We start from the raw sequence: 22,634 nt of genomic DNA, 5'->3' as shown, positions 1-22,634 counted from the left end.
TCTAAGTTCAGAACTTTGATAGACCTTGGTTTGGATCTGCTATTGTCTGTGTCCTTGGACAATTGCCTACTCTTGTCTGTTTCTCAATTTCCTATCTGTAAAGTAGGATAAAAAACAGTACCTTCCCAAGCCAGTTCTTTGAATATTAGATAAGATGGTGTGTATAAAATGCTTAGGACTATGCCCGGCTTATAGTAAGTCCTCTGTAGATAGTAACCATTATTATTACGTGAAAGATACTTTCTGTGTCCTGCAAAATGGTTAATTTGCTACTAGATTGTAATTTTTGTCTTAAGCTTCTTTTTGGGTTAAAACATTTAACCAATATTTATTTATTCAACATATGTTTTAATGCCTTTTATATGGAGGTTCATTGTTAATAGTAGTATATATTTCAAATGATCTTATTTCAAATGTTGGGGTCATTTTTTTACTGAAATATATTTGACATATAACATATAGATTTAAGGTGTATAACATGCAGGGCGCCTGGGTGGCTCAGTCGGTTAATCATCTGCCTTCGGCTCAGTTCATGATCCCCGGGTCCTGGGATGGAGCCCCACATCGGGCTCCCTGCTCAGTGGGGATTCTGCTTCTCCCTCTCCCTTTGCCTCCTCCCTTGTGTTCTCTCTTGCTCACTCTGCTCTCTCTCTCTCTCTCAAATAAATAAATAAATAAAATCTTTAAAAAAATATAAAGTGTATAACATGTTAATTTAATACACTTATATATTGTGATATGATTGCCATTGTGGCCATTATTACCACCTTTATCATGTTACATAATTAGCATTTCTTTTTAGTAGTTACAAAAGTTAAATTCAAATCTTTTAGCAGTTTTGATGATTATAATGCAATATTTTTGTCTATATTCACTGTAGTATGCATTAAGTCTCTAGGACTTATTGGCAGGGGTCACCTTCTTATAAAATCTGATTACTAGGAGTAGAGTTAATCATAATGGCCATTTACTTGTTTTCTTGTTTTGGCAATGTTACATTATCTTCAATCAGTGGATTCCTTGCAGGAACCTTTTTTAGTTCACTTATCTTGTGAGCAATAATTTAACTAAAACCAGATAACATTTAGAAAATTCACATAAGCAGGCACAGGTAAACCTAGTATGTCCTTGAACAAATGAGAACACTTCCTTGAGCCCTGCCTCTTCGTGGAATTCTCTATAGACAGTTTATCTTATGAGACAAGTGACTGTTTTTGACATGCAGATCATGAGAGGAGGCCAGGTCCATCCACATATTAAATATTGCTGAAGCTTAATTTTTTCTTTTTCTAGGTTATACAGGTCAGGGCACCTGGATGGCTCTGTTGGTTAAGTGTCTGACTTCAGCTCTGGTCATGATTCCAGCATCCTGGGATTGAGCCCCGCATCCTGCTCCCTGCTCAGCGGGGAGCCTGCTTCTCCCTCTCCCTCTGCCTGCAGCTCCCCCTGCTTGTGCTCTCTCTCTCTCTGTCAAATAAATAAAATCTTTAAAGTATATATATGTTAATAGAAGTGTTAAGGTTTTCTTACCAAATTCCTATGGCTTATATTGTACTCACTTTGGGATGTGAGCATCCCATTTTGGAGAACAAGTAGCCAATTGTTTGAATATTAACTTTTATTTTGATATAAGAGTATAACATAATTTTCTGAGTTCCTGTTCATTTAATAATCTGTTCAGCATAGTTGTCATTGTTTTAGTATGGTACTTACAGAAGATAACTGATAACTATCTTACTTTCTAAAAATCATAAAATTATGGCTTGCTAGTTGTGGAATTGACATTATTTGTTATCTTGTCCTAGCTTTTTCAGTAGACAGTGAGTTCTTCAGAGGTAGCAACTTTATCTTTTATTAATCTTTGTGTTCCTATCACCTGGCACTGGGCCTGTATCATAGAACAGAGCTCAATAAATGTTTTTTTTTTTTTCTCAGTAAATCTTTTATCAGATGAATTACATACAGATTTAGAAACTAGTTTGTCCTTTGACGAACAAGTGGAGAATCAATGTGGTAATTGGTAAATGGAGTTATATACACTCTCAATAAAATAATCTTGTCAAATGTTTTTGTTGTGATTACAGTCTTTAAAAGTCTTCCAAGCTGGGGCGCCTGGGTGGCTCCGTTGTTAAGCGTTTGCCTTTGGCTCAGGTCATGATCCCAGGGTCCTGGGATTGAGCCCCACAATGGGCTCCCTGCTCAGCGTGAAGCCTGCTTCTCCACCCCCCCCCCACTCCCCTTGCTTGTGTTCCCTCTCTAGCTGTCTCTTTCTCTGTCACATAAATAAATAAAATCTTTAAAAAAAAGTGTTCCAAGCTGTGCATATCTATAAACATTTATTTACAAACATATAAAATCGTAAGAGTGACAAGAATTTGGAATGGGACTGGACATTAGAAATCATTTCATCTTTCCCAGGGAAAGACATTTGGGGAATCCTGAAGCCAGAAAATGCCTGTGAACCTCAGTCATGTTTCTCACTGGGGCCCTTTACTGCCCCCATGACAGGACTCCTCTGCAAGGTTTAGAAGTAGATTTGCAGAATATCAGAATCAAGGTTACATCTACTGGTATGGTCACTGTACACCTGTTTATTCAGACTTTTGGATGACAAGGGTAGAGTATATATCAAAAGAAGTGAGGTATCCTTCCCATGAGAAAGTAGAATGTGATTTTTTGAGAGTGCTTAAGATGCAGCCAGGATATCCTTTTTCTCCCCGGGCAATATTAATTTAAAGTTTAAGGAATACAGCTTCAAATTACACACCACATGGGTACCAAGAGCAGAAAGAAATTGCTAAACCATATGCTTGGAAATGCCATCGCTTTCCTCAAGAGAAAGATCATTTATATTTTACAATTAAAGAGCAGAAGGTCTTTTTACCCATAAAGGCCTTTCAGTCAGGAAGTAGGCGGGGCAGAGAGGGCTTCCCAGGGGAGATTGATTTATACAGCATCCAAGGACTCATTGGCATCTCCGTCAGGTGGAACTTTGTTTGCTCTTTGTCTGTTTCCTGATTACACTCTGGAGAATAAACTTTAAAAAATGTGGAAAGCCCTTTCTTAAGGAAAAGTTTGTAAACAGTTCTGCCAGAAGTGAGTTTTAAGTAAAGAAATTGATATTTAGAATCACTTGGGTTTTTTCAGACTCCTTAAGAGGTAATTATAACATTACAACAGTATAAACTACATATGGCACTCTCTCTTTATTGATGGACATTGTTCATTATTTTGGTTAGAACAAATGGGTGTGGGTTTCTTATTGCATAGTAAATAGTCAGTAGCCCTGAGAATATTAGTACTGCTGCTTTAGTGGGTTTTTTTGTTTTTTTTGTTTTAATGCATTTGAACCCATGAAAGTTACCCAGCCAGGAAAGGGTGTAGTTTCTATACCACCATCCCTGGTAAATAAATCCATATGAAGTCCCAGGACCCTCAACTAATGATACTGTATGTTATCACAAATGGCACCATTTCCTGGTGGTGGTATTCTTGCCCTCTCTTCCAGTAGGTCCTTGTTGCCTCTGCCTTCCTGTTCTCCTTCCTCCCACCTTGAAGGAACAGCTTGAGTGAATAGATTACCCTTGCCCTGTCCTGTGAACATCAGCAAATTTAGACTTGGGCTGTCAACAGGAGCAAATCTCAGCACTGTGTTTGCATCTGAAAAAAAAAGTGCCTTAAGTCTAGAAAAAGTCATACTGATAATCTCAAAGGTGAAGATCTTTAGTCAGGGTGCATCAGATAGGGTGTCCTAGGAGGCCACGCTACCCAGGTATCTTATATTCATTCCTGCCTTAGTGTAATGTCTGTCTTCATGTAATGAACTTTTTGTCCTTGTCTTCAAGTTGTTAATTAATTTTCATCTGTGGAGATAATATATAGTCCCTCTGCTTACTGTTCTTAGTCACTAAATCAGGTACTATTGGTTGTGGCAAATTAAAACACTTGCTGTCTCATACACTAATTTATTTTGTAATTTTAGTGGCCAAAGTTATTAAAATACTTGTGTAAAGTTTTATTATAAATAAAACATGCTTATAAAAATTCAAACATTACAAAATTATATAGTGTGCTACATAAAATTTTCCCACAACCCTGATCCTTTGGGTTAACCCTTGTTAGCAATTTGATGTTTGCTTTTTAAAAATGTATTTAACAAAATAACATTATACTATAATACAGTTTTGCAGTTTTTCCATGTAATACACTTTTTCCATGTAAATACATTTTTCCATATAAATACATATATTTTAGATTTTTTTCAGTGTCAGTATTATGAGTTTATTCCTTTTAAATCATTGTATAATATCCCACTATATAGATTTACCATTATTTGTTTATCCAGTTACCTTTAAATGGGCATTTAAGTTTTTTCCAATTTTTTATTGTTACAGAAAGTGCTGAGGTTGCCATCCTTATGTACTTAATTCTGTGTTCTAATGTGAATATCCAGATTACTTTTTAAAAAAATGGCTAGCCAACAATGTCTTTTATTGAAAAAAAATTCCATATTTCCCCCCACTGAATTGAAATGCTGTATTTTTATATATGTAGTGAATTCCTGTGTATAGTATTTGGGTTTTTTTCTGGACTAATATGTTCCAGTGATCTGTCTCTCTAATATGACATTGTTCTAATTGCTCCAATTTATGATTTGCTTTCTCATCCACTAAGCTGGCCCCCCATTCTTTTTTTTTCCAGAATATATACCAAATTACATATTTATTCTTCCTAGATGAGCTCCTTTATCCCAATTTAATTTAAAAACTCTGTTGTGATTGTGATCAGGATTACTTTTAATTCCTGTATTAATTAGAACTGTGTTTCTCAACTTAAAACACCTCTTGATAAATATAAAAATCTCACCTCTCATTCTCAAATTTTATGTGTGCACATTTGTCAAATTATTGTTTTTTAACTGTTACCCCTACCAAGAATATTTTCGTGAATTTTAAAACAACTTAAAATACAATAAAATATCGAATGTGCTTTTTTTCATACAGTGATTTAGGGATGATTGATCTCTTTAAACAATGGATTTTTCTGTGTCCAAACAATGTATGTCTCTTCATTTATTTCTCTTAAACCTTTCGATGGACTTTGAGTTTATTCCATGAGTTCTATGAGTTTATGAGTTTATTCCTAAGTATTGGATGTGTTTTGCAATTATAAATTGCGAATTTTTTTCTTCGTATTTTCTAGCTGGTGGTTTTTGGCATGGAAGGATACATTTTTATATAATAATTTTATGAGATCACCTTAGTGAACCTCCTTTATTTTCTCTCAGATTTTTTTCAGTTGATTCTCATGGATTTTTCATATGGGCAGTGAGATTATCTGCAAATAGTGATTATTTTGCCTCTTTGTTTTCTAATCCATTTACCTTTAACTTGGTTCAATTAATTGCATTGTCTTTTGTTAATAGTGATAAGAGTAGACATCCTTGTCTTATTTCTGAACTTTCTAGGAATGTTTCTAGTGTTTTATTATTAACCAAATGCTTTTATCTGTTACAGTTAGGCTATGTATGTGTGTATATGTATATATCAAGTTAAGGAAGTATTAGTATCCTAATAAAAGGAAGTATCCTTTTATTCTTATTCAGTTAGAACTTTTTAAAAATAAACTTAGTAGTGATTGTTTAAAAAGATATTTTAGTGGGGCGCCTGGGTGGCTCATTTGGTTAAGCAGCTGCCTTTGGCTTAGGTCGTGATCCCAGGGTCCTGGGATCGAGCCCTGCATCGGGCTCCCTGCTCAGCAGGGAGTCTGCTTCTCTCGCTCTCTCTCTCTCTGCCCCCTCCCCTGCTCATGCTCTCTCACGCACTCTCTCTCTCTCAAATAAATAAATAAAATCTTTTAAAAATATTTAAAAAAGATATTTTAGGGGTGCCTGGGTGGCTCAGTCATTAAGCATCTGCCTTCGGCTCAGGTCATGATCCCAGGGTCCTGGGATTGAGCCCCGCATCTGGCTCCCTGCTCAGCGGGAAGGCTGTTTCTCCCTCTCCCACTGCTTGTGTTCCCTCTTTCGCTGTGTCTCTCTCTGTCAAATAAATAAAAATCTTAAAAAAAAGATATTTTATGGGGCGCCTGGGTGGCTCAGTTGGTTAAGCGACTGCCTTAGGCTCAGGTCATGATCCTGGAGTCCCGGGATCGAGTCCCGCATCGGGCTTCCTGCTCAGCAGGGAGTCTCCTTCTCCCTCTGACCCTCCTCCCTCTCGTGCTCTTTGTCTCTCATTCTCTCTCTCTCTCAAATAAATAAATAACATCTTTAAAAAAAAAAAAAGATATTTTAGCTTTTATTGAGCTAATTATGATTTTATGATTTGTTCCACTTTGACATTTTAATTCAATAACTTATTTTTCCTAATATTCATCTGTCCTTGGAATTGACCCACTCTGCCATGAATCCTTCTGCTTAATTCTGTTTTCCAATATTTTACATAGGATTTTTGTTATTTATGCTGGTTTTTAAGTGTGTGGGTGTAGGCATCTTCCTGTCAGGGTTAAATTGGCTTTGTAAGAAGTAGCAGAAAACTACTTCCCATATGCACAGAATTATTTAAATAACATTGGAATTATCCTTGAAATTTTTTGTATATTTACTTTTTTAAATTTTATTTTATTATGTTATGTTAGTCACCATATATTATATCATTAGTTTTTTTTTCATTTTTTAGAATTTTTTTATTATGTTATGTTAATGACCATACACTACATAATTAGTTTTTGATGTAGTGTTCCATGATTCATTGTTTGCGTATAACACCCACTGCTTCATTCAGTATGTGCCCTCTTTAATACCCATCACCAGGCTAACCCATCCCCCCCCCGCCCAGAACCCTCAGTTTGTTTCTCAGAGTCCATAGTCTCTCATGGTTCGTCTCCCTCTCCGATTTCCCCCCCTTCATTTTTCCCTTCCTACTATCTTCTTTTTTTTTTTTTTTAACATATAATGTATTATTTGTTTCAGAGGTACAGGTCTGTGATTCAACAGTCTTACACAATTCACAGCGCTCACCACAGCACATACCCTCCCCAGTGTCTTATCACCCAGCCACCCCAACTCTCCCACCCCCCTACCACTCCAGCAACCCTCAGTTTGTTTCCTGAGATTAAGAATTCCTCATATCAGTGAGATCATATGATGCATGTCTTTCTCTGATTGACTTATTTTGCTCAGCATAATACCCTCCAGTTCCATCCACGTTGTTGCAAATGGCAAGATTTCATTCCTTTTGATGGCTGCATAATATTCCATTTTATATATATACCACATCTTCTTTATCCATTCATCTATCGATGGCCATCTTGGCTCTTTTCACAGTTTGGCTATTGTGGACATTGCTGCTATAGACATCGGGGTGCACGTACCCCTTCAGATCCCTACATTTGTATCTTTGGGGTAAATACCCAGTAGTGCAATTGCTGGATCATATGGTAGCTCTATTTTTCAACTTTTTGAGGAACCTCCATACTGTTTTCCCGAGTGGCTGCACCAGCTTACATTCCCACCAACAGTGTAGGAGGGTTCACCTTTCTCCGCATCCCTGCCAACATCTGTCGTTTCCTGACTTATTAATTTTAGCCATTCTGACAGGTGTGAGGTGGTATCTCATGGAGGTTTTGATTTGGATTTCCCTGATGCCGAGTGATGTTGAGCACTTTTTCATGTGTCTGTTGGCCATTTGGATGTCTTCTTTGGAAAAATGTCTGTTCGTGTCTTCTGCCCATTTCTTGATTGGATCATTTGTTCTTTGGGTGTTCAGTTTGATAAGTTCTTTATAGGTTTTGGATACTAGCTCTTTATCTGATATGTCATTTGCAAATATCTTCTCCCATTCTGTCGGTTGTCTTTTGGTTTTGTTGACTGTTTCTTTTGCTGTGCAAAAGCTTTTTATCTTGATGAAGTCCCAATAGTTCATTTTGCTCATGCTTCCCTTGCCTTTGGCAATGTTTCTAGGAAGAAGTTGCTGTGGCTGAGGTCAAAGAGGTTGCTGCCTGTGTTCTCCTTTAGGATTTTGATGGACTCCTGTCTCACATTTAGGTCTTTCAACCATTTTGAGTCTATTTTTGTGTGTGGTGTAAGGAAATGGTCCAGATTGGAAGAGCAAATATTGTGAAGATGTCAATGCTACCTAGAGCAATCTACACATTTAATGCAGTCCCCATCAAAATACCATCCACTTTTTTCAAAGAAATGGAATAAATAATCCTAAAATTTGTATGGAACCAGAAAAGACCCCAAATAGCCAGAGGAATGTTGAAAAAGAAAAGCAAAGCTGGTGGCATCACAATTCCAGACTTCAAGCTCTATTACAAGGTAGCATCATGAAGACAGTATGGTACTGGCACAAAAACAGATACATAGATCAATGGAACAGAATAGAGAGCCCAGAAATGGACCCTCAACTCTATGGTCAACTAATCTTCGTCAAAGCAGGAAAGAATGTCCAATGGAAAAAAGACAGTCTGTTCAACAAATGGTGTTGGCAAAATTGGACAGCCACATACATCATTAGTTTTTGATGTAGTGTTCTGTGATTCTTTGTTTGCGTATAACACCCAGTGCTCCCTATCCTTGAAATTTTGAAGAAACCCATCCCTAAAACTATTTGGATCTGGCATAATGGGAGATCAGGGGTCAGGAATACATTTGGGCAGGTAGAGTAGGCTGTTTTCTTGGTATTCCTCTCTCCAAACCAAAGATTAAATAAGTAAATAAGATAGGCTCTTAGATTCCTTATTTTCAGTGCTTTTGCTAACATTGTTAGACCCTCTAATTGTTTCTGGAAATATACAGAAAATGGCTAACATAGCAGGACTGAACTGCTATCTTTAGGAAGTCCTGCTTGCAAGGTTGGCCCTTGTCTGGCATCTAGATGGAAACTTAGAGTTTAGAAGGATTCCTGCCATCAATTGATAAGAGTGGCTCACTTAAGCAGTTTGTGCAAATACTGTGGTTTATGTTGAACACTACTCTCCTTCTGGGAGTCTAGAATTTGGATACTGCCAGACAGGGGCTACCTATTGTGACAGCATCCATTATAAATACTCAGGGCATTGAGTCTCCAACAAGCTTCCTGGTTGGCAACATTTAACATGTGTTGTCACAACTTGTTGCTGGGGGAATTAAGCACATCCCATGTAATTCCACTGCGAGAGGACCCTTGGCAGCTTATGTCTGGTTCTCAGACTTTGCCCCATATGCTTTTTCAAAACCTTTACTAATTTTGCTTTGTATTCTTTGACTGTAATAAATCACAGTCATGAGTACAATCATATGCTGAGTCACGAGAGTTCATATGTCAGGCCAAAACAGTGATATTAAAAGTCAGTGGCAGAGTTATAAAATATAACTTTAAAAAAATCTATAACCATGTCATTACAGGTGTGGAAACAATCTCATGGAAGTTAGAAAATTTGTCAGGGATCACATATGTTGACAGTGATAGAATAAATTTTAAAGCTTAAGAAACAAGTCAATAAACAGTTGTACTCCATGAACTTTAACATTTTTTCGAATTTTATTTGCCAAATTAAAGTTGGAGGTTTAAAAAATTAACTTCATTAATGTGTGTTTCTAAAATGTGCTTTTTAAAATACAGGTAGGTGGACCCAAACTATTACTTTGTAGTTAAGCTCTGGCATCTGGCAAAAGTATTTTCAAATATTTTCTGCTTATGAGCTGTGGCCTTGGTAATTTTGTTGGCACCATTTGCCTCTTTGCAATAAGATTCAAAATGGAATCAAATCCTCAACATATTTTCTCAGTGGATATTTTGTTTGTGTATTTGTGCATCTGAATAAGGTATGTGACTACAACAACGGATTCTAAGTCAGTGGTTCCTTTTCAGCGTGGTCGTTAGAATCCCTTCGGAAGAGTGATTCCATATTCCAGGCCAACTAAGTCACAATTTCTGGTGTGGGGTCCAAGCGTCTTTTTCTGCCCCTTTTTTTAAAGCTCCGCATGTGATTCCAATGTGTGTAAGCTCATTGACAATCACTGGTCTAATTAAAATTATTTCTATATGCCAATAAAAATTGTATTTATCCCATAGTAATTGGCTGTTTTCTATACCTGGCAATATTCACTTTATATCTTCAATTGGAAAAACATGATTAAAATGTAAATTTAGCAAAAAAAAGTTGTATGTATTAAGTACAGATCTGGAGAACCTATTAAGGTACATATTTATATATATAATATTGATGTTTATTATGTATCAGTTGAAGAATTATAAATTTACCTTTGAGCTAGTTAACCATAAATCAATCATTTCTCATCAAGAGTCATTTCATCTCACTTAAGACCTGGATGAAATTGTAAATGAATATTATACCAGACAATATATTCACTGGGTATATGCAATGCATTTCTTCAGGCAGGGAAAGAGTCTGTTTTGTTTAGAGCCATGCACCATCACTGAAATATGGGATAGTGATGTGAGAGTTCATGTTGAAGGGGAATGAGGTTTGGAAGTCAGGCACCAGTAGATTTCAGAATTTCATGGCTGACACAGGAAATGACCACATTATTTTGAACACCAATTGGGTAACCCAGCCAGAAACCAAAACAAAAACCAGAAACAGTCTGATCCTTTGTCTAGAGTACAGCCAATCTTTGATCATATGTTAGATAGAGCAGGGTTTGGCAAACCGTAGTCCTGAGAGGTAAATCCATCCCTTTTCAGAAAATAGTTTTATTGGAATATAGCCATGCTCATTCATTTACTTATTGTCTATGTCTGTTTTTGGCTCCAGTGGTCTATGCAGAGACCATATAGCCTGCAAAACCTAAAATATTTACTATCTGACCCTTTGCAGGAAGTTTGCCAACTCCTATATTAGACTGTTATATCATGCACTAAACAATTGAATCATGCATTGTTTGCTGACATTCCTAAATAGATCCTCTTAAGCTGAGTTTGGTCTTTCTACACAGGTGACTGGAGATGATTCGGTTTTTAAGGCTTTCAAATGGAGATTGTAGTTGAAGAAGAGGGATTTGCCTTGGGGAGTATGCTGCTATCCCTTTGATGCTACTTCTGTAGGGGGCCAGGAGCTTGTCCATTTACCTGGGGTGGGTGTCTCCTTGCCTAACTCATGCTCCATGTCCCTCTATGTCACAGTCCTTGCTGTTCCTCTCTCTGTTGGGGGTGGACATTGAGTAGCATGTAACTGGGGAACCTGGACCGAAAGGATTTTTCACTGCAGATTCTGGGGGTAAAGGGATAAAATTTTTCATACACCTTGCTAATAATGGATCTAGATGTGGAAGTTTAAAGATTAAGAGTGATTTAAGCTTTAATCGTGGTCCAAGTGGACAGTTCAAGAAGGTGTGGAGGTCTAGTGAAGAAGGCACATCTGTCTCATTTCCCCTGGTCTCTGGTGCAGTAGAGGAGTGGCAATAAAGGGGTAGCTGGCACATCTCTGAGCTGTCAGCCACGTCTTCACCTGGGGCACCTGAAAGCCAGTGAAGGCTCCTACCCACTTGCTGGGTTACTTACCCTTGAAAAAACAGTACCTGCAAATACTGGAGAGATTGAAGCATATGACCACTTTTAGCTTTCAAAGGACATAACTCCCCTTTCTAACATATAAGGCTGTTAATCATGTTTCAATTAATGTTTCAATTTTTAGTTATATCTGTAGAAAAGCATTGCATACAAAAGCAAAGAAGTGCCTGTAAATAAGTTGAAATGTAATGATGTTGTGGTAAGCACAGGCAACCTCATATCAGAGCTGCGAGTTTGAATTAGAAGATACAGTCTTAAGAAACATATTGGGGTTATTCTTTTTTTTCAGGGGGGTTAAGATTTCATTAATAAATGTCAGGCTATTTTTGTGACTCTAGAAGATTATAATTTTTTGGAAGATTTATAATTTTTTAAGATCTTTTCAGACGAAATCCTCTGAAGGTATTTGGAATCTGATGATTTAGTTTATTCTGCTTATGATTTAGGTCTAGATCTATGCCCAGATGACTCTCCTGGGGATAGTTATACCCAACCTCATTAAATAGGTCTGTGCTACAAGAGGAGTTCTGGTTGTTGATTTTCCTCTTCCTGAGGTACTGAGAAATAGGGGACCTGTAACGGGGCACGATTTTCTAGAATATGATGGCTCCAAGTGCTGTTTGTGTTGGAAGACCTGGCATGTTTGTTTTCCTAGTGTGATAAGATACTGAGGGGCCTGGAGTTCATGAAGTCAGGCTGAATTACTTCCGAGAATAAATTGGTTGATAAAGATGCAAGTAATGATGCAGTCTCTCTCATGTGATTTGTTTTAAAGTAGTTTAAATTCTTATTTAGCTATGTTTATGGTATGTGATTTTCTAAGTGTACTTCCCTCCCCCCACTAATTCTTATCCCTTCTTTATGTCCTAGATCAACGACTATCACCTTTTCTACAAGATGAGTAACAGCCACCCTCTTCGCCCCTTTACTGCAGTGGGGGAAATTGATCATGTGCACATTTTGTCTGAACATATTGGTGCCTTGCTGATTGGGGAAGAATACGGCGACGTCACATTTGTTGTGGAAAAGAAACGTTTTCCTGCCCACAGGGTAATTTTAGCAGCGAGGTGCCAATATTTTCGGTAAGTGTATATTACTTTTTGCAGATTCAAGTCACTTGTGGAAAACACTGGTATTTTTCTCCTCTATGAAAAATATGTAACAAAGCATAACAATAAATTCTTGCAATCTCTGAATTCAACCTCTACAAATATGGAATATTTGTAGACTTTTTGTTAGTTTTTTTTTCCCCTCCCAGCCATCTAATCCTACTCCCCAGAGACAACCTCTGTTAACAGTGTAAAATGAATTTCCCCTGATTTTTCTCAATATAAATAGATACATCTCTCTATACCTATGTGCAACATATGGTGCAACAAATCCCATGCAACACATCTGGGTCTGCAACTTGACTTACATACTATATCCTGGATATCTTTCCAAGACTGTGTACATTGATCTCCTTTATCTCTGTAATAGCTGCACAGAAGTATATATCCGTTTTTAAAATTATGTTTCTGTTGATGGACATTTAAGATTTTTTTCAGTGTTTCCATTGTTTCTTTTTTTTTTAAAGACTTTATTTATTTGTCAGAGAGAGGGAGCACAAGCAGGGGGAGCGGCAGAGGGAGAAGCAGACTCCCTGCTGAGCAGGGAGCCTGATGCGGGACTCGGTCCCAGCACGCTGGGATCATGACCCAAGCCTAAGGCAGACACTTAACCAGCTGAGCTGCCCAGGTGGCCCTCCATTGTTTCACTATATATTCTTATACATATATCTTTACTTTGCTGTATTATTTCTCTAGAATTGAGTCCTAACAGTGAAATTACTAAGTTGAAGGGTATGCCCATTTTAGATTTGAATAGAAATTACTTAAATTACTTTCCCCAAAGGGGTGCCTATTTATGGGCTCAAAGTGGTACATGAGGGAACCTGTTATTCCATTGCCTTTGTAGTACTGAATAGTTAACAGGATTTTTAATTTCTGCCAGTCTGACAGGGTAGAATGGCACCTGATTGGGTATAATTGTTTTTATCTGATTATATCTTTTCCTACAGAGTTTTACTTTTTAAACCACCTATTGACCTTTAATATGTTTATATGGGTTTCACTGTTTCTTTCAAAAGAGCACTTTGATCTTTCTGCTTAATGAATGTTTATTACATATTTGAGCTCTCAGGATATTTCATTAGTCCAGTTGTTTATAGAATTAATCCAAAATAGTTTATAAATTATTTTTCTTTCTTTAGAGAACTATTTAAAATGATTACTATGCATTTCTTCACCTGAATCTTTGTGTCATTAAACAAATTTATGTTTGCAAGATGCTGATAAGCATGATTTCATAATATTGTAGCAACTCTTATTTGAGGTTTTCCTCATGCACTTCTTCTCTGATGTGCAGAGCATTACTGTATGGTGGGATGCGAGAATCTCAGCCCGAAGCAGAAATCCCTCTCCGAGACACCACTGCAGAAGCGTTCACGATGCTGCTTAAGTACATCTACACGGGGCGGGCAACACTGACAGATGAGAAGGAGGAGGTGTTGCTGGACTTTTTGAGCCTGGCTCATAAATATGGATTTCCAGAGCTGGAGGATTCTACCTCTGAGTATCTCTGCACCATACTTAACATTCAGAATGTCTGCATGACTTTTGATGTTGCCAGCCTCTACTCGCTTCCCAAGTTAACTTGCATGTGCTGCATGTTTATGGACAGAAATGCTCAGGAGGTGCTCTCCAGTGAAGGCTTCCTCTCCCTTTCTAAGGTGTGTCGACATCTGCAAGTACTTTACAGGCATGCGGTGCGTTACTTAGATCCGTGCAGTAGGAAGAGAGCCATAGACTAAGAATAAAAAAATAAAAACCATCGGTCTGGAAGAGGTCATCTGTCTAGCCACCCGCCTCCGGCTGCTGAGACTCTATGTAGATCATATAAAAGAGAGACAAATTGCTTTTGTTTTCTTTTTTAAGATTCTTCTGGTAGGTTCTATGCAGAGTGGTGTTTTCCAAGTGATGCCTGTCAAGTTCCTTTGTGGTGTTGCATACTGTTTTTTGGTTTTGTATCTCTCCAACAGAGAGGTGCAACTAATAACTCCTTATTGTGGAGGGAAAATTCATAAAGGAGATCTGAGGTGTCATTGGATGTTTTAAGTCACTGCTTTTTTTTTTTTTTTTTGCTGGCTCAAAAAAATAGACCATTTTGCCCAAATCTTTCTCTGAACCCCGGTCTCTCCTTTCCCCCTTTTGTTCTTCTGAGGACCTGAATATTTCAAATGAGAAAACCTATTTGAAAAGCTACATATTTTGACCTGAGTGTAAACTATGATTTTTACTATCCTACTTAATTTTTTGGAGGCAAGGTCTTTGAGGGTTACCCCAGTGTTGCTGGAGGTCAGTCTGGAAATCTGAGAACCAGAAATATGGGAGTGCAATAATACCGTGGAACAAAAGATTTCAAATTTTAAATGCCAGATGTATCTTACTGACTTATAAATGTAAGCTCTCCTGGAGAGCCTGCATGGAATGACAGCTCCTCATATTGCCATTTTTCTTCTTGTTTTATTGAAGATAGGTGCACATGTGTGGGAAAGACTAGACATTTGATGTAGTGGTACTAGATTCCCATGGCTGTTCATGGAGCCGTGACGGGCAAGAGAGTACATGGCACAAAGATTAAAGAAAGAAGATGGTTGAAGAGAGTTGTTGAGATATAAGTGATCCTCACAGTTCTGTGAGGTTTTGCTGATTAATCGTGCACATGGCTGAGCTCCGTAATGACTGGAATTTTTTTTTTTTATCCTTTTCAGACAGCACTTTTAAACATCGTATTAAGAGATTCATTTGCAGCCCCAGAGAAAGATATTTTCCTAGCCTTGTTAAATTGGTGTAAGCACAATTCAAAGGAGAATCATGCTGAAATCATGCAGGCTGTGCGTTTGCCTCTGATGAGCCTCACTGAACTTCTGAACGTTGTGAGGCCTTCAGGACTATTGTCTCCCGATGCCATTCTGGATGCGATTAAAGTTCGATCAGAGAGCCGGGATATGGACCTCAATTACAGAGGCATGCTCAGTGAGTACCTGTTTATCCTCATCTCATGAAGATGTTTTCTCCCTCGTCTGGACAGTCTCAGCTACGAAATGAGCTACAAAACTCTAGTTGCAGGTATATGTGGTATGTGTGGGTCTAAGAACATATAGCTCTGCTTCCTCTTATTCTCCTCTTGATTCCCCCAGAGATTGTTGAGCCTTTGTAGACTCCCAAATAGGTATTTCTTGCCATTCCTGGACAGATTTCTTCAGCTGTTCCCTAGAAAATCAGAAATAGACACTTCCTGAAAAGCTTCTTCTCATGCTAAGACCTTCTCCATCAAATCAGCACTGAGTATATGCTATGTACTTATTATAATTTTAGGTACTGTGAACATGGAGATTCTAAATAATAGTAGTATTTAACACTTGTGTTACATTTCCAACACTTACGTGATCTTATTAATAAAAATAATAGCAATTATGAAGTGCTTATAAAGTGCTTGTATGTATCAATAACAGTTCTACATGATCATTTAATTCTTAAAACAGCCTTTTGAAGTTGGTACCATTATTGTCTCCATTTTACAAATGAGGAAACTGAAGCACAGAGAGGTAACTTGCCCAGCATCACACAGAAAGATGCGGAGAGGAGAGGCAGACCTGTTTAGGTCAGCTGTGTAATGAACCACTAAGTTATGATGGGCAAATGCAAAATATAGTCTCCACCTTTGATCCTTTTAATATCCTTGCGGAAATAAGACATATACTCCCATGAAAAGTTAAGTACAACCATGTCAAAGGTGAGCACGTGCTGTGAATTTCGGAAGAGGATATGGCTTAGAAGGATTGAGGGAGATTTCATGGAGATTATGAAGCCTGAAGTGAATCCTGACCTTGGATATGAGTGGCATCGGGTGGAGTGTGTTCTGATGGGAGGACTGGTTACGTTTGACAGACAAGGTAGAGCATTTGAAGGATCAGGAACAGAAGAGGTGGACTAGAGCAGAAGGCTTGCATTCATAAACATTGACGTCTATAAAGGTCAGTTCAGGCAAAATTGTGGAAGTCTTTCAAACTAGCTTGGGATTTTGCTTATGCACAATGAGAAGCTAATTTTTGAGAGGGAGAGATGCATGAGTACGATGATGGTTTTGAAAGTTTGATCCATGGTGCTGTACTTGATGATCTAGAATAGGGAAAACCAGTTCAGGGAGACCAGCGAGGAGGGTGTTGACCTGCATGAGGTTGATACAACCGTAAACTAGAGTGGCGGTAGGGAAAAGGGAAAGTATGTATGTATAAAGGAGATATTATTCTAAAAAATTAGATCTTGGTGGTTTAAGGGATTTAAATTTGAGAATTAAGTTTAGGAGGAAGTTACCTTATTTTATCAAATCTAAGAAACCAGAACTTCTGAGGTGCCACTCTTTTGTGTACCACTAAGAAAGGAAACAGTATTGCCATTTAAACCATGATACACCATCATGTCTATATACCAATTTCAGAAATGTTAAAATTTGAAAAAAAAAACATGTGTCTTAGCATTAATGAAATTTAGTAGTTCTCTGAAGATGCTGAACTTGATTTTAGACCTACTGAGTTTTAGGGTTTCTGGAACATCTAAGTACCCAGTTCTGTCCCATGTTAGTCATTTCCCTGAGTGATCTTTTCCTTGACCGTGTTCAGACATTCTCTTGAATACTGATTGGTCTTAAATCGGTGTCCTTAGTCTGGACTTCTCTCGTGACTCATCAGATTTAGATTTCTTTTCATTGGGCATAGAAGAAAAAGTATTGGTTTTGGAGCCAGACAAGTTTGACTTCAAATCCTGAATGAGTCACTTATTAATTGTATAACCTGGTATTAAGTTACATAGGAATTTTACTGTTAGTCCTACATTTCCTGTTGTTTCCATATTGTTATGAGAATTGGTTGAAATAATGTGTGCAAATAATGCCTGTGAACTCAGTCTAGGAAACCGTTGTTATATTATCATTATTTGTGTTCTTCCTCATCTCTCTATGTCTGTATAGGAATTATCACATTGATCACATTGTTTTAAACATTTTTATTAACTTGTCTTTGGTCTGAAGGCAGAGATGATCTTTGTAAGGTCTGTTGATCTTTGTATCCTCAACATTTAAGATGCTGTATAGATGCTGTGACTGAATGCACGGAGAAATGTCTGATAGCAGTGGAAGCATGTTATTGGTGCTTAGAAAGCAGTCAGAGCTGGTGAAGAAAGAGTTGAGACCTGGGGTAGAGTGTAGAGAACGAAGTAAAAGTCTGAGACTTGGAGAAGACCAGTAGCCAGGGGGCTGAAGGTAGAGAAAGAAGAATTAGAGAGGTAGGGAGAAAATGGGGTAGGGTTATAGAAGCCAACAGAGGAGAGAACTTTTATATGGAGAGGGTGGTCGCTGGTATCTAGTGATGCTGGGAAATCAGAAGAATGAGAATTGAGAGAAAACTTGGGGATATAAATTGTGGTCGGTTGGTGAGTAGTCTGGGCAGAAGCTTGGCTAAATGGGGAATTAGCCATGGGTTTAAAAAGATAGTACATATAATATGTTGACCATCCAGTGTGTGAACTGGAGTGAAAGGCAGTAGAGAAATAGTATGGCAGCTAGAGGGAACAGCTTGAGAGAGATCTGGGAGGAGACTGGAGGTGCTAGAGAGTGGTCCCAGGAGAGGGTCAGCCTTAGATAGAGGGTGGGAGGATGGAAGGGGGAGAGGTAACAAGATGAGTGACGAAATTTTAGAATTTCTAAGTCCTCATTGTTGGACCCACTCATATAAGTTTCTTTTTCTCCCTTCTTGCCCTAGCTTTGATTTGAAGTGTTGATAGGGTCCTATAACTGGATTCATTATAGAGATAGGCTTGGGACATTTTTGCAGGAGTGAGGACATGCTTTTGACACTTCATGTAGTTAGTGGTAGCTTAGAATTGACCAGCTAGTCATTGGAGGTGTCACACCCGGGTTATAATAAAGCCATGAGATTACCATGAAAGGGAGTAATCAAACAGCTGAGCACACTCAGTTCTGGGTTGATAGATTTACTGTAATTATTACTCATAAATGTTAAATTATTCATTTGGGGATAATTCAGTGGGATCTCGAGGAAGAGATTATACAAATATCTGGGAATCTTTTATCTAACTTCTAACCTTGAGAAATGATGAAATAGCAGGCTGGTTTTCTGACTTTTTAACTATATGGATAGCAAAATCCATAATATCAATACTAAGGATGCTTATGACTTCCCTATCAGCTCCTAAAAAGATAGGTTAGTTATTCTCTAAGTAAATGTTACCCAAACATACCATTATTTTCTTTTATCACATTTCTTCACTGTTAGGAAAACATGGTCTAAAATTTCAGACATCTTCCTGGACTCTTCTGGAAAGATAGTTACACTTATTTTGAAACTGTTGACCAAATTTGTTTGTTTGTTTCTTTGTTCTCCCCTGGGTGTAGCTTCTGTGTCTTTGGGACTTTACGTGAACTATGGAGAGGTTCTATTCTGGATTAGGGGCAACACAGATACTGTTTCTTTGAGTTTATTAATACTGGTTACTGGAAGGTTCAACTCTTAGAACTGCATATCCTGAGGATTTTAACCAAATTACAATAATTTTTTTCCTCCTTTAAAAAAAAAAAAAGAGGATCCAAAGGAAGGCTTAACTTACCAGTGATGGTTAGTCTTTCTGGGAAGGTGGTTTTGACTAGTTTTGTACGTACACCTGGGGAAAGGAATTAATTTTTAATGAAATTATTTTTTTCCTTAGGGTATTTGAACAATTTGCACTCAGACCGTTCCCTTAATGCTTAGTTTTATCTTAACTATGGAGGTATTTCTGCCTTGAAAGTTAGTTTTTTTTCTGTTCAGGCTGAGTTATACTTTGTTTTGTGTGTCTCAGATTTTAGACTTTGGGAAAGAGGACAGTATTGTTTCTTCATGTTTATAGCAGGGAGCATATCACAGCTTCCACTCTAGAGATTCTTTTGTTTTGTTTTGTTTTTAAGATTTTATTTATTTATTTGAGAGGGAGAGAGACAGAGAGTATGAGCAGGGGGAGGGGCAGGGGCAGAGAGTGAGTCTCAAGCAGACTCCCGGCTGAGGGCAAAGCCTGACGTGGGGCTTGATCTCAGGACCTGAGCCAAAACCAAGAGTCAGCCGCTCAACCAACTGAGCCACCCAGGCGCCCCTGAAACTTTAATATTTTTAAAACTCTTTGACATATATGTTATTTATCTTCCCAACTATAGTTGATAGTATCTTCGTGGGTAAACTAGGGGATTCACAAAGAATCCCTCCTGAGTCCTCATCTGTGGAGGCATTTTATGTCTGATACATACTTGTCTGTATGAGATGATGAGCTGCTGGAGGGCTGAGTCCAGCACCGTCCAGCACACAGAAGGCAGCTTAGGAACTGTTTTTTCTTTAAATACATAGGATGAGGGTCCCATTCAGCTCTTAGAAGTTTGCATTCTGTGATCTTTATAAGTAACTCGCCTAAAGTGAAATGGATGCCTGAGCCAGAACCAAAGTGCTGATGTGATTCACACAGCCAGTGTTCTTCTGTAGAGTCTCCTGCCTGGGTTATTTTCTGTTGCTGTTTTGTGTTTGGTGTGTTTGAGCACCAGGACTATCAAATGTGGAGAGGAGGCCTGCGGAGAGTGGAGATAATGGGGAGAGTTAGGGAAGACAGGAGCTGTCAGGAAAGCCCTTTGCCATGCCCCAGTTGCTGGAAGGGAGAAGCCACACAGCTTTCAGGGAAGTCAGGTTGGGGAGTACAAGGTGATTTGGGGTGCAGAACGGGGTCAAGAAATGCGGTGGGCAGAGAACCAAGTGTGGCTCCAAAAGGCCCGTCAGGAGTGGGCGGGTGTCTCGGCCCAGGCGGAGGAGATAGTCCAACAAAGGGTGACTAGGAACATAGCGCAGTTGAAGGAAAGCGCAAGACAATAGCGGAGCACTGCTCAGATTTTGGCACTGCGTCGCTGGCGGCAGGTCCTCCTCCATTTCTCCGCAGCCTTCCTTTCGAATAACTGGCTTGTTTCTGCCTAGCTACGGAACTTAAATGCCTAATTTTTTTTCATGTTTGTAAAATGCATCCGAAATGACAAATGTAAAGAAAAGTGTTGTTATCTGCTATGTTGTCTAATCCCAGCACCCTATGTTTTTTTGAGAGCTCTTTTCTCTACTGATAGATATAGGCGGTAAGAATATTTATGGTTTGAGTTGTTTTATTATGACTTGAATTATCTCGTGGCTCAGTTGGTTAAGCGACTGCCTTCGGCTCAGGTCGTGATCCTGGAGTCCCGGGATCGAGTCCCGCATCGGGCTCCCTGCTCGGCAGGGGGTCTGCTTCTCCCTCTGACCCTCCCCCCTCTCATGTGCTCTCTCTCTCTCATTCTCTCTCTCAAATAAATAAATAAAATCTTAAAAAACAAACAACTTAATGACTTGAATTATCTCATGATCACTTTTTTTTCTTAAATTCTTCTTAAATTTAACTTAGGTTTTGCACATGCACACGCACACACACAAATACTTGGGAGTTGTATTTTTATCCCATGAGATACTCAGATTATATTCACCATGAGAGAATTTCCACTTGTGTAAATGTTTCCCATTTTAAAGTAAAAGGTACTTTCGGGGAATCTGTATCAAGAATAGTTAGAAAAGTTCTCAAGCACTCTTGAAATAAACTTCAAAAGAAGACTTTAGACTTGTGGTAGCAATTTCATTTCCATTTTAGACTTTTAGTTACAGTCACTTGAAATCCTTGTGCCTGTGTGTTATTCCAAGCTTGATAAATTTTAGAGATGAAGAAGCTTATGTTTAGAGAAAATCAAAGGGTAGCAGCACTTTCTAAATTCGAAAGCTTGAATTCCCCCCTTTTCGGCATGGTCTTGATTAGTGGTGTGAAAGCTAGTGGAGATGCTACCAGTGGTCAGCAGCGACAGACTTCAGACCCCCACATTTTATACCTAGCAATAAGGGAACAAAGATCTCTGTTTACCAAGGGTTACACATTACTGACACTGAAAAGTGTCAATTGGAAATTTTTTTTGCTTGCCTTATGAAGTGCTTCATCTCTAGATTGGAGACATCAGGAGGGCAGGGCCCATCTGTGTCTCACCCTCTGAGGTATTCCCATGGTACCTGGTACAGACTGATTCCTCCACGTGTTTTTGACTGAATGCTTTATACTTACAGAGTACCATAGCATATATTATGTGTAGTATGATCTTTACAGTAACGCAGTGGGTGGGTTGGACACAGCGTTATTTGTAGATGAGAAAACAGATTCAGATTCAGAGACTGAGAGGCTCAGTCAGGGGCAGTGGGTGGTAGAGCCTGAGTCTCAGACGTAGGTCTTCTCACTTCAAATACAACTTTGTTTGATTTTAAACTATATCAGACTCTGTTTTTTCCCTCTGAGTCTCAGGCGACCTTACAGGGAAGGGATTAGAGAGGGCGTAAAATATGGTCTTCCCATCAGAAACCCTTATGACGGAGGTGGCAGGCAGGGCTCCTGGAGGCAGACTGCTAGGTTCTAATCACAGCTCTGTTACTGGCTGGCTGTGTGACCTTAGGTACCAAAGTTCATCCAGCCTTTCTCTGCCCCTACTTCCTTATCTGTGAAATGGACATGTAATAGTATTTCACTCAAAGGGTTATTTTGAGGAGTGAATCAAAGGAATTAATAAGGTTTGTTAAATGAGAAATAAATATGAAGAATATGTATGATTACCATGAACTAATAGAACTCAGGAAGTTATAAACTGTATCACTTAAGCACAGCAGAGGTTGAACATGACTAGGTTTCATTTTGCTTTTTTTTCTGAATTGCCTTACCCTTTTGCAAGTTAAATAGACCCACCCCAGCCCCCATTTGTCAGCTGCATTTATTGTCATCTTCTGGAGTCATTCCCTTTACCTGGCTTTGTTCAAAAAATGTTTTTAATTAATTTTTTTTTTCTTTTTTGAGAGAGAGCGTGTGCAAGCAGGGGGGAGGGAGGGGCAGAGGTAGAGGGAGAGAGAGAATCCTAAGCAGGCTCCATGCCCAGCGAGGA

The 22,634-nt window shown here is 38.6% G+C and overlaps 1 protein-coding gene across 7 annotated transcripts in view; it reads left to right on the top strand.

The window, feature by feature from the left end:
• BTBD9 (BTB domain containing 9) overlaps positions 1–22,634 on the top strand; it is a 428,070-nt gene that overhangs the window by 30,337 nt on the left and 375,099 nt on the right. For 6 of the 7 annotated variants that reach the window (XR_010413617.1, XM_064597561.1, XM_045866823.3 and 3 more), the window contains exons 2-4: positions 12,387–12,598; positions 13,923–14,286; positions 15,328–15,592. Coding sequence is in view for 6 of the 7 variants with exons in the window: in XM_064597561.1 (XP_064453631.1) it covers positions 12,414–12,598; positions 13,923–14,286; positions 15,328–15,592 (814 nt within the window). In the remaining variant the exon portion in view is untranslated. Of the gene's footprint in view, positions 1–10,942; positions 11,081–12,386; positions 12,599–13,922; positions 14,287–15,327; positions 15,593–22,634 lie in introns of those variants that run through there. The other variant, XM_064597559.1, reaches the window with a different exon arrangement.

Source organism: Mirounga angustirostris, unplaced genomic scaffold (assembly GCF_029215605.1).
Source record: "Mirounga angustirostris isolate CCGP_5_RB_7025 unplaced genomic scaffold, mMirAng1.0.hap1 SCAF_8, whole genome shotgun sequence".
NCBI lineage: Eukaryota > Metazoa > Chordata > Mammalia > Carnivora > Phocidae > Mirounga > Mirounga angustirostris.
The sequence above is the reverse complement of the archived record's forward strand: the minus strand, read 5'-3'. Positions and strand labels throughout refer to the sequence as shown.